This window comes from Elephas maximus, chromosome 10 (assembly GCF_024166365.1).
Source record: "Elephas maximus indicus isolate mEleMax1 chromosome 10, mEleMax1 primary haplotype, whole genome shotgun sequence".
In the NCBI taxonomy this organism is placed as follows: domain Eukaryota; kingdom Metazoa; phylum Chordata; class Mammalia; order Proboscidea; family Elephantidae; genus Elephas; species Elephas maximus.
This window is the reverse complement of record NC_064828.1, coordinates 88281812-88294491: the sequence shown is the minus strand read 5'-3', so window position 1 is coordinate 88294491 and position 12680 is coordinate 88281812. Positions and strand designations below refer to the sequence as shown.

The 12680-nt window shown below is 47.5% G+C and overlaps 1 protein-coding gene across 3 annotated transcripts in view; it reads right to left on the bottom strand.

The window, feature by feature from the left end:
- FLVCR2 (FLVCR heme transporter 2) overlaps window positions 1-12461 on the bottom strand; it is a 63424-nt gene extending 50963 nt beyond the window's left edge. For 2 of the 3 annotated variants that reach the window (XM_049898109.1, XM_049898110.1), the window contains exon 1: window positions 11320-12461. In XM_049898109.1, the coding sequence (XP_049754066.1) occupies window positions 11320-12078 (759 nt within the window). In that variant the 5' untranslated portion in view covers window positions 12079-12461. The remainder of the gene's footprint in view (window positions 1-11319) is intronic. The other variant, XM_049898111.1, reaches the window with a different exon arrangement.
- Between the last annotated feature and the right edge of the window lie 219 nt (window positions 12462-12680).

Sequence of the window (12680 nt, the reverse complement as noted above, 5' to 3'; positions counted from 1 at the left end):
AATACTCATCCTGCAATCCACACGGGGCTGTTTGATGTTGGGGTGGGTGGGCTGATGTCAAGGGAAGGACATCCTGTTAACAGCATTGCTGGAAAAAGATCAAAAGCCAGGAAGCAGAAAACAGCTGTGGCCACCTGATAAGCCTGGGCACCTACTTCCTTCAGAAGAGTCTTAGGGTTGTGAGACACGTGTGATGTGCTGGGTGCAGGCCCAGTATCTGTGCCACTCCAGAGACCTCAAGGTCTTCACAGACCACAGCTCTTGTCACCACACTGGGAAAATAACACTGTCTCCCAGCACCAGCACTGATTGTAGTTTGAGTAGCTCTCAACGGGGACAAGTACCTATCAGGGCACTGCAGGAAACTTCCTGGAAGGGTCCATCCCCTCCTCTCCACCCAGCTCCTGCTCACCTCACTCACTTAGAATCAACTCAACCATCAGCTTCTCATGGAAGCTGCCCGCTTACTCCCAGTGCACTCCTCTGAGATAGTGTTGGACATCTCCTATACTCTTAAGCCTGGCACAGGATAGTACTATAGGTTTAACTGACTTCTCCTTCTAGATCAGGGGCCCCCACAGAGAGGAGCCACTTACCTCTATTGGTGACAGTCCTGATACGTTCATTTAGCACTTCTTACCTGACAGATCTGGAAGCTAAAAGTCTTCCACCCATTGTTTCATCTAATCTTCTCATCATCTTTAGAAGTAGACAATATGGGTAGTCCCTGATTTACAACAAGGGCTCCCTTTGGATGGCTCTGTCATAAATTGGTTCAGATGTAAGTCAAATACCTGTTTTTTTTTTTCTAGTTTTCATTATTATTGCCTTTTATTATCAGTATCTTTATAAATCCGGGAAACCCTGGTGGCGTAGTGGTTCAGGGCTAAAGCTGCAAACCAAAAGGTCAGTAGTTCGAATCCAAGAGGTGCCCCTTGGAAACCCTATGGGGCAGTTCTACTCTGTCTCATAGGTCGCTATGAGTTGGAATCAACTCGACAGCAATGGGTTTGGGTTTTTTTTTTTGGTTATAAATCTGATCTTTGAATATGTTTGAGTGAACATCTGAGAATGATAACAAATTACACTTTGCAACATTGTATGTAATCCATATTACTAACGACAAGAGGTACAAAAACAAAAACAGACCTTCGTGAGCGTGGTTTGTCGTAACTCAAACACGTTTTAAGTGGGGGACTACCGTATTATCCCCATGTTACAAAACAAGAAGCCAAAGGGTAAGGGACTTGTCAAAAGTCACACAGCAGACCGAAAGACTTGTGTTCTCTTGTGTTCTCTATACCCCTCCCCCCACCCCAGGTCTGCCACAGTTGACAGCACACAGTAAAAGCTCAATAGCTCTTTATTGACTGAGAAATAAGAAGTGAGCAACGCCATGAAGACAACCCAAGCATGGTAATCCCTTCCTCTAGCCAACCGAACTTTCCGTTAACTGATTGACCACCTTAATTCCTTTCAGGAAATGAAAACTGTTTATCATTTGGTTCACCCATTTGCAAACACCTGTCATGCCCACAGCCCTGCTGTGAGATATGCTGTTGTTAGTTGCCATGTGTGCAGAGTAGAACTGCTCCATAGGATTTTCCTTTTGGAAGCAGATTACCAAACCTATCTTTCAAAGTAACTCTGGGTGAGTTTGAACCACCAACCTTTTGGCTAATAGTCGAGCACTTAACCATATGTGCACTCGGGGACTTTTAGGAGAGGTGTATGAGTCAAGGAAGCCTTTGAGAGGTTTCCCATTTAGTCTGGAAGGGGGAGGGAAAAGGGGAAGAAAGTGGAAGGGAGGGGTAAGCACACAAAGCGCCAGCAAGCAAAGGCCAGCTTCCGAGTAAACCCAAGGAGCACACAGAGGTCCAGGGAACGCATTCCTCAGAGCAGAGAGGCTGATGAGGATTGAAAGGAGGAGGTGAGCAGGTTTCCCAGCCAGAGGGGAACACCTCACACATTCCAGGAGACACTCATGGCGCCAGACTGGTCTGTGCACAAAGACAAGGCTGGGAGGTAAAAAAGACAGGCTGGATAGAAATGGGAGGGCGTGAGGTCCTGGAGTTTTACACGCAGAGTTTCAAAGTGATTCCATGGACTTAGTAGGTACCTACAACCATGCCTGGCCAAGGCAACAAGGTCAAGGTAGAATCCAGGCCAGGCCAACCTCAGCCTCCTCCCAGTGCACTGGGATTAGGAGCACCTGCAGTGATTCCATCTCACACTCCATCAGGGCCTTTCTTTCCCAGAGGGCTTTGAACCTATTCTCAGCACCTTCAGTGAATCAGAATTATAAGCCTCCCAACCAATAATCTGAAGGATGAGGGGCTGAGCTCCCAACTGCTTCCACCTGAACACAGGACCAGCACACTCCAAACCCATTGCCATCAGGTCAATTCCAACTCATAGAGACCCTATGGGACAGAGTAGAACTGCCCCACAGGGTTTCCAAGGCTGTAATCTTTACGGAAGCAGACTGCCACATCTTTCTCCCATGGAGCAGCTGGTGGGTTCAAACTGCCTGCCTTTCGGTTAGCAACCGAGTGCTTTAATCACTTTGCCACCGGGGTTCCTTGCACGCTCCAAACACATACTAACACAGCCCTGGCAAGCACTTGGCTCCAAGCAGAACAACGTCTCCCCATTGCATGCTGGTCTTCTGTCCTCGTGGTTTCAAAAATCACCAGATGCCATCCTCACCTGTAGGCCAGCTGAAACGACAGGAGCCTGGGCCCCTGCCCTGAGAGTCTGCTTAAGGAAGTGCAGGTGGGGCCCAGGCATCTCTGTTTTTCACTAGCCCCATGGGGGAGGTGGGTAAACAACAATTACTATTGTGTCCCCCAAACACAATTGAATTGTGTCCCCCAAAATATGTGTTGTAAATCTGAACCCCTATACTTGTGGACGTAATCCCATTTGGGAATAGGGTTTTCTTTGTTATATTGATGAGGCATTATCAGTGTAGAAAAAAACTGAAAACCAAACCCACTGCCGTCGAGTTGGTTCTGACTCATAGCAACCCTACAGGACAGAGTAGAACTGCCCCATAGAGTTTTCAAGGAGCGCCTGGTGGATTCAAACTGCCAACCTTTTGGTTAGCAGTCATAGCACTTAACCACTTAACCAGTGTAGGGTGTGCCTTCGATCTAATCCCTTCTGAGATATAAAAAGAGCAGATTAGGCACAGAGATCAAAAAACCAAACCCACTGCCATCTAGTCAATTCCGACTCATAGCCGCCCCATATAGTTTCCAAGGCTGTAAATCGCTATGGAAGAAGACTGCCACATCTTTCTCCTGCAGAGCCACTGGTGGTTTCGACCTTTTGGTTAGGAGTTGATCTCTTTAACCACTGAGCCACCCACCAGGGCTCCTTAGGCACAGAGACACGCAAGCAAAAAGGGGGGAAAGACAGATGAAACGTGGCAATCTCTAAGGAACGCCAAGAAGCTGAGACAGTGATTTTCCCTCAGAGCCGACAGAGAGAGCCTGTCCCTAGAGCTGGTGCCCTGAATTCAGACGTCTATTCTCCTAAACTGTAAGAAAATAAATTTGTGTTTGTTAAAGCCACCCACTTGTGGTATTCCTTTTATAGCACGGAAACTAAGTCAACCACGTTAGGGGCGCACAGGCCTAGCTTTCTCCCCAGAGCTGCTGGCCTCAGTTTGTCTTCACCTGCCCACATCTTTGAGGAAGGAGAAAGCCGAACTGGAATTCAGTTCCACGTTCCCCTCCCAGAATTCTCAAACTGGCAGTTTTATCTGACCCACAATTTTAAAACACAGAAGGTAATTTAAAAAAAAACAAAGCATTTTTTAAAAATTTGTTACCAGCATTTAAAAAACAGATTTCACACAAAAATCTGGATTTCTGGTTTCTCTTTAAAGAAAACAGTGAGAAGACCAGGCAATTCTGGGTCACACTTCCTATGTCAACAACTGGCTAGAGGGAAAACAGCTGCTCCCTGTAGAAGGGACATGTGCTCTCCCATTACTCTCACACCACTTACACTAGGACCACTTCACTCATTTATATGACTGGGCTAGCCCCAGAAGCATTGTGGGAGTGGTCCCGGAGCCACCCCATCTCACTTCAGGCACTGCTAGGCTTGTTCTGCACTCCCAGCCCCTGCCTATTCTATTCCTCTTCCTTCTAACGCATAATGGGAGGCCAGAGACTGGCTGCTCACGTGGGCAAGCATTTTGTGTGCCTTAAGTAACAGCAACAAACAACGGACAAGAACATAAGTGTTTGCCTTCACCTCCCCAAACTTCACTCAGACCTTGAAAGGCCTCTGACATCAGAAGAGCCGAATGAGTAGCCTGACTTTTCAGCACAGTCATGTGGCCATGATCTTGGAACAAGAATCAGCTGACCACCCACCTTATGACTCTAACTCCCAAGTCAACCTCAGGGGCTCTTTTCATGTTCACTTGCTGGGTGACGCCATATGATCAGCCTGTCCAGCAAACACAACCTCCTCAGCTGGAGTCAACTTCCTAGAGCCCATTTTTACCCACTAGAATCTGATTTCCACCGCTGAAATCTCATCACCGTTTTAGACCTGCAATGTCCAGCCTGACTACTGAACACAACTCACCACTTGCTGGGAAACATGGCTAGCCCAAATTGAGAAGTGCTATAAGTGTAAAAGGAGTTCCTGGGTGGTGCAAATGGATAGGCACCGGACTACTAGAGGCTCTAACCCACCCAGAGACACCTCAGAAGAAAGGCCTGGCAACCTGTTTCCAAAAGGTCACAGCCTTAAAAATCCTATGGAGTGCAGTTTTACTTTGCACACATGCTGTCGCCATGAGTCAGAATCAACTTGAGAGCAACTAACAACAACATAAGTGTAGAACACACACTGGCTTCCAAAGGCTTAGCATGAAAAACAGAATGTAAAATAGCTGATTAGCAATTTTATTGTACTGATTACACACTGAAATATTTGATTAAATAAAATATATTACTAAAACTAACTTCATCTGTTTTCTTTTTTATCTTTTTTAATGTGCCTACTAGAAAATTTAGATATATATGTGGTCTGCATTTGTAGCTTACATTATACTTCTATTAGACAGCACTATTCTAGACAGCCAGGACGGCTTCTACGCCACTGCTTTGGTAAGGTTACTGCATTTCTTTACCTCTAAGAGCAAATGGATTCTCTCCTACTCTATTTCTGGATGGCACTAAGCCCCCTTCGCCTGGTGATGCAGGCCCCTCATCTGAGCTGGAGCTGACCTTGAAGATCCTTTCCAGCTCCTACATCTATCTTGTCCTGTGCCACTAAGTTATCACAGATTCTGGAACACAAGGCTTTCTTCCAACCCTTGCATTTTAACAATGTGTGCACATCACTCAAAACCCCATACAGATCATTTTCCTTTGAAACAATGCGGCAAGTGTTGCTAAAAAATGCCAGGCTGTCACCACCTAAGAGCAACTGGTGAGAACATGCCAAGGAAAGGGGAGAGCCTCAACTGCATCGAGGTGGGAGGTTTGGCTTCCCTTTCTCACCCTAGCTCAGGATTCCTGTTTTCTTCTTCCCACAGCTCCCAGCTCCACCTGCTGAGAAGGCAAAGTGCTATGCGAAAGAGGTAGAATTGGTCTTCTAGCAACTTACAACTCAGTGAGTGGGGTTGTTAGCTGCTGTCGAGTTTGCCAGGCTCAGAACAATCCTGCACACAATGGAATGAAATGCTGCCCAGTCCTGTGCCATCCCCATGAATTGGCTACAAGCCATTGGGATCCATAGCATTTCATTGGCTGGCTTTCAGAAGTAGATTGCCAGGCCTTCCTTCCTAGTCCATCTAGTCTAGAAGCTCTGCTAAAACCTTTTGGCATCAAGCCTCCACTGACACATGGGTGGTGGCTATGCATGAGGTGCCTTCGCTGGGAATTGAACTTGGGTCTCCTACATGGAAAGCAAGACTTCTTTCTGCTCCCACTCCAGGAGATGGGGAGACAATGCTAATACCAGGCATCTCAAAACAGATGACAAGTGCTGAGACCTCAAGCTCTAGAGAAAATTGCATGAAACCTCATTACCACCAATGACCCTCAAGAAAAGAGGGGCGTCTGGGGTCTTAAAAGCTTCTGAGCAGCCATCTAAGATACATCAATTGGTCCCATCCCACTTGGAGCGAAGGAGAATGAAGAAAACCAAAGACATAATGAAAATATTAGCCCAAAGGACTAAACGACCACATAAACCAGAGGCTCCACCAGCCTGAAACCAGAAGAACTAGATGGTGCCCAGCTACTACCAATGACCGCCCTGATACAACAGAGTCTTGGACACAGCAGGAGAAAAATGTAAAACAGAACTCAAATTCACATTAAAAAACCCAAACTTAATGGTCTGACAGAGACTGGAAGAACCCCCGAAATTATGGCCCCCATATGTACTGTTAACCCAGAACTGAAACCATTCCCAAAGCCCACTCTTCAGACAAAGATTAGACAGGACTGTAAAACAAAAAATAATACGCATGAGGAACGCGCTTCTTAGTTCAGTTAGATATACGAGACCAAATGTCTCCTGTCCAAAAGCAGGATGAGAAGGCAAGAAGGGGCAGGAACTGGCTGGACACAGGGAACCAGGGAGGGCGTGGGTGGGGAGGGTGGGTATGCTGCCACATTGTGGGGATTGCAACTAATGTCGCAAAACAATGTGTATGAAATTTTGTACAAGAAATTAACTTGAGCTGTAAACTTTCACCTAGAGCAAAAAAAAAAAAAGAGGGGCAAAATTAGAATCTCAGAATTCCACTTTTTAAAAATATATATATATTCTTTGTCATTTTTGCTTATTCTGTAATATTTCCTTGGACTTGGGCAGACATGGCTGTGGCAGCATGCTTGTCCATATTCCCACTTTTGCCTTTTTGAATATGTGCCAAATAAAACTTTCTTTTTGCTTAACAAAACTTTGTGATGTTTTTACCCTAGAAGAGCAGCAAAGCTCAAGTTGCTCTGTTGATATTCCTCCTCCATTTAGCTAAGCTGTATTCAGACCAAAAAGAGGCTAAAACACAGAGAGAAGCAGTCATCTCCACATGAGGAAGCATAAGCAACTCAGCTGCTCATAACATCTAGTTTGACACAGAGGTTAAGCTTAAAAGAACACACTAAATGGATGGCTCCATGATGTAAATACACCCTGTCAGAGTGTTTTGAAATGTAAAATTCTTAGCACTTCCTGACCTTGGGGAAGGGAAAAGAAACAAAAAAACCAAACCCATTGCTGTCCGGTAGATTCTGACTCATAGCGACCCTACAGGACAGAGCAGAACTGCCCCATAGAGTTTCCAAGGAGCACCTGGAGGATTCGAACTGCCAACCTTTTGGTTAGCAGACGTAGCTCTCAACCACTAAGTCACCGGGGTTTCCTTGGGGAGGAGAGGAGTAGCGAATGAGTATTCCTATTAAATTTTAAAGATATATCTGGTGGTAAATTCTCTCACAGTTGTGTGAAGGGTAGTGTGGAAATCTATTAGTTTCGACTTTATGGTCAACAAAAAAAAGTGTTGGATTCTCCTTCTGAGAGGGCTTCTCTCAGTTAGCTCTCCTTCCCTCCCCAAACAGTGGATTTGAGATTGCAATGACCTTGTCTAAACCCTGTTCTGCTGCTAATAAGGAGATTTAACCCTCCGGAAAGGAGCCCTGGGGGCACAGTGGTTAAGTGCTCAGCTAATATGAACAGGACTTGAAGCACTTACTGATGAAAATCAGACTACAGCCTTCAGTACGGATTACACCTCAACATAAAACAAAAATCCTCACAGCTGGACCAATAAGCAACATTGTGATAAATGGAGAAAAGACTGAAGTTGTCAAGGATTTCATCTTACTTGGATCCACAATTAACACCCATGGAAGCAGTAGCCAAGAAATCAAATGACACATTGCATTGGGCAAATCTGCTGCAAAAGACCTCTTTAAAACGTTAAAAAAGCAAAGATGTCACCTTGAAGACAAAGATGTACCTGACCCAAGCCATGGTGTTTTCAATCACCTCCTACGCATGCAAAAGCCAGACGATGAAAAAGAAAGACCAAAAAGAATTGACACCTTTGAACTGTGGTGTTGGCGAAGAAAGAATGAACAAATCTGTCTTGGAAGAAGTACAACCACAACGCTCCTTAGAAGCAAGGATGGTGAGACTACGTCTCACATACATTGGACATGTTATCAGGAGGGATCAATCCCTGGAGAAGGACAGACATCATGCTTGGTAAAGTAGAGGGACAGCAGGAAAAAAGGAAGACCTTCAATGAGATGGATTGACACAGTGGCTGCAACACTGGGCTCAAGCATAACAGTGATTGTGAGGATGGTGCAGGACCAAGCAGTGTTCTGTTGTACACTGGGTCGCTATGAGTCGGAACAAACTCAACGGCAGCTGACAACAATAATAACTAACTGAAAGGTCTGTGGTTCAAACCCGTCAGCCACTCCACTGGAGAAAAGACCTGGCAATCTGCTCCCATAAAGATTACAGTCTAGGAAACCCTATGGGACAGTTCTACTCTGCACTACAGGGTCCATGAATGTCAGAATCGACTTGACAGTAAGACAGGGAGCTAAAGCTCTGAGATCAGAGGGTGCCTGTTTGAGAAATAGAAAAGAGACTGCTGTGGTTAGAGAAGAAATAAGTAAAAGAGAAATAGACTATACTATCAGGGTGGTAATAGGGGGTTGAGTGTGGAACCTAGAGACTTAGTAAGACAAGGAACAGCGGGGCCTCAAATCTGCAAACAAAATAACAAGAAATGGGCCACCGTGCAGAAACAAAGCCATTCCCCAGAACGATGGGGCAGGGTATCTAAAAATAGCCCACAAACTCCTTTAAAGTTGTTTCAGAAGCAGCTGGAAAAAATCAGGCCCAGGGACATGCACAGAACATCCACCTGTGACCGCTGTGTGACCTTCCACCAGGGGCAGCCGGAGATTCAAACCAGGGGAGCGAGAGAATGTGCAGGCGTGACACCCCATAATAAGTCCTGCTACTAATCCCAGAGGCCTCCAGGACAGGAGCCATCTTGGAAGGCTGCTGTGTGCGCACCTTAGTCAACATGTCCCCGCCTGTGCCTATGAATAAACGTGAATCATTTCCTGCCCAAGAACTTTTAAAAACTCGGCCCGTCTTTTGTTCTATGAGATGAGGGTATGCGTTGCTCTAGGCCCTCCTCGTCTCCGCTTGTAAGCCTCTTCGATAAAGCTTTGCTGGTGTGGAAAACTACGTGCCTTACCTGCTCACTCTTGACCAGTAAGAGGCAAGAACCTTATTCCGTTAACAACAGCACACAACAATAACCCTCTGGAAGCTTGAAAGCTTCCTCCTTCTCTCAAGCTTTGTTGTTGTTAGCTGCCATTGAGACTTGGACCCTGACTCATGGCGACCCCACGCACAATGGAATGAAGCGCTGCCAGGTCCCATGGCTGCGGACCAGACCCTTGTGATCCATAGGGTTTCACTGGCTCATTTTCCAAAGTAGATCACCAGGCTTTTCTCCCTACTTAGTTTTAGTCTGGAAGCTCTGTGGAAACCTGTTCAGCATCACAGCCTCCACTGAGAGACAGGTGGTAGCTGTGCATGAGGGGCATTGCCTGGGAATCAAAATCGGTCGACTGCATGGAAGGTGAGAAGTCTACCACTGAACCATCAATGTCCCCATCTCCCAGATTCACCCTCCTGTAAAGGAAAAATCTAATACAGTGCAAAACCCACCAGCAGGACTACAATGAGGATGCTAAAATTCAGCCATACCACCTTGGAGAACTGGGGAGGGGGTGGTGCTGATAAATGTCACCCTCAATACCTATTTATAAATTGCCGTGAATAAAAGATCCATCTAGTTATTCATACCAGGGCCTCTAGTCAATTCAATCTTCAGGAACATTTAAATCAATAAGTAAAAACTGTCAAGGGATTTTATTTTGCTTATTTGTGTGCTGGAAACACTGGTGGTGTAGTGGTTAAGAGCTACATACGTCTGCTAACCAAAAGGTCAGCAGTTCGAATCTACCAGGTGCTTCTTGGAAACTCTATGGGGCAGTTCTACTCTGTCCTATAGGGTCACTATGAGTCGGAATGGACTCGATGGCAACAGGTTTCAACAGGTTATTTGTGTGCTAGATGTGGCCTGTTTGCTTTCACTGACTGCCGACACTATTACCCAAGTGGTAGGTAGCACTGAAACTGGGAGTAGGAAAATTTAGCTCAAGTTACCTTCCTGGCAGGTAAAGATAAACAATGGAAATTTGCCTATAGAGAAGTTTTGGAAAGCTTTTGTCCCAAACGACAAATTTCTAAACCAAAGGTTGAAATTTCTAAATAAAATTAACAAGTAAGAGAAAATAGGCCTATGAGAATTAAGGGTTGCTGGTAATTTGTTAAACATGTAGCCATGACTACATGTACTTGGAAAGAAGTGAGACACAGAGGCAGTGGTCCAGATAAAGAAGGACCCCATAAATATTTGCTTAAAATATTTGGAAAGGGCAATCAAATTCATTTTCATTTGTCTAAATAACATGCCTAACCTTCTGGGTCATAACCCTACTGAGATGCAAAGAATTTGGGATTCTCCTTCTAAAAGCAAGGGAAGAGAAGGGATGAAGATATGAGCTACTCAAACCAGATGCTTTTCTAGGCCTTGGAAATTCAGGTTGAGATTTCTGCTCCATCCTCCTGGACTTGGTTCTAGATGCCACAGAATGAGTTTGGCACCAAGCATTGTCCCCACTGTCCTGCCTTCATCTGTGTGTAAAAGAAGGAAAGAACACTGCCCAAACTATGGCAACCAGGGCACAGCTCTGCAATCCTCTTTGTACAGGAGATACAGGACTCTAGGAAAGCCAGCTGGGCTCAAAACACCTGCTAAGTGCTGATAACCCCAGAATAGTGGCTGATGGCTACCATGTCTGATGCTCAGGGGCTATTGTCCAAGAAAGAATAGGTTTAGTGAAATCACAAGACTAAGATGGTGAACTGAGACAGGTCAGGAGTAAGACCATCAAAGCAGGGTATTTTCTAGAAGACTACTTTCAGTTGAGGGAAGAGAAAAGTGGGACAAAGTTTCCCTCCTTTAATTTCCCCATACTTCTCTTACCCAAATACCCAGTCACAATCACCCAATCACAATGTCACCCCAGTCACAAAGTTAATCAGAGTCACAGACACTACTGAAGGGTCAGAAAATTCATCTCCCACACATTTAAACAGGTAGGAACAATCTAACACAGTCACACAAGGGTATGACGCCCACAACTCTGACTGTTCACAAGCAACTTTACCAACCTGATTGCCAAAGACAGCCACCGAGCAGGCTGTTGAAACTTCACTAGCCCCGAACCAGACAGAAGCAATGCGGGAGGGCATGCCCAGGATGAAGACCTGGGCCACCGAGCAGATGACCTGGCCCAGTATGGTGACTGGGAAGAGATGCGGCTGCAGGCTGCCCAACTTCACCCAGGCACCCAAGCAGTTGAGAGCTGAGCCGGTGAGAGCGATGGTGCGCAGGCCGAATTTCTCCAGCAGCCAGGCCACTGGCAGGAGCAGGGGGATGTAGGTCAACATGTAACACATGGACAGCCAGTCGATGGCAAAGGCACTGACCCCATAGAAGTGCATGAAGATGTTATTGATGGAGCCGTACTGGATCCACTGGAAGGCGTTGCACATGGAGTAGCAGCTGAACACCAGGACCACGGCCCAGCGGCGCTTGCTCACCTTGATCACGCTGAGGTCTTCTGGGCCAGAGCCACTGGGATGGGACAGGGCACTGGGGCGGGCCAAGGCACTGGGGTAGGCCGAGACGCTGGGGTGGATGGAGACGCTCGGGTGGATGGAGACGCTGGGGTGGATGGAGACGCTGGGATGGGCCGACACGCTGGGGTGGGTCGAGATGCTGGGGTGGGCCGAGACGCTGAGGTGTACAGACGTGCTAGGATGGGCCGACATGCTGGGGTGGGCCGAGTCGCTGGGGTCTGCGTGGGGTGCAGACTCTTGTGCACAAGCGCCATCGCCCTCCTCCGCCTTGAAATCTTCATTGCCCATGACCACAGCCTTCCCTGGCGCCCTGGGTCCAGGAGCCCTGGACAGGTGCTGAGGACGCCGGCAGTCTTAGGGAATAGTGGGCTCGGCTGGTCCCCTAGAGCTGACAGGGCACTTGCTCCCGCCTGCCCCAAAAGAAACGGAGACCTGCGGCTGCGTGAATTCGCGAATGCGGCTCCCGGCGTTCGCCCCCGAGTTTTGCTCCCACCTTTCCTCGGGGCTCCCTCCCCGACCCGCGGCGGCCGCTGTCTGTTCCCCAGGCAGGCCTCAGACGCCTCAGCCCGGCCCTCGCTGCCCCTGCCTTGGGCCGCTCCAAGGCGTTCTGCCCAAGTTCAGTCCCCTGCGTCCGGGAAGAAGTTCGCTCCCCCGGCAGCTGGGGCCTCGCCCCTTCGGGACAGCTTGAGCGCCCCGCCCCCGCCCTGCCCGGTTCCCCCCACCCCCCTACTCCACCCCTCACCCCCTCCCGCCTTCTCGAGTTTAGCGGCTAGCAGCGCAGTTGTTTCGCCACAGCCTGCGGGATACATTCCTCCCTCACGCCCCGGGCACCATGGAAACCGCCCGGTTACCCCCACCCCCGCACTGCCCCCCAAGCTCATTTGCCCCTC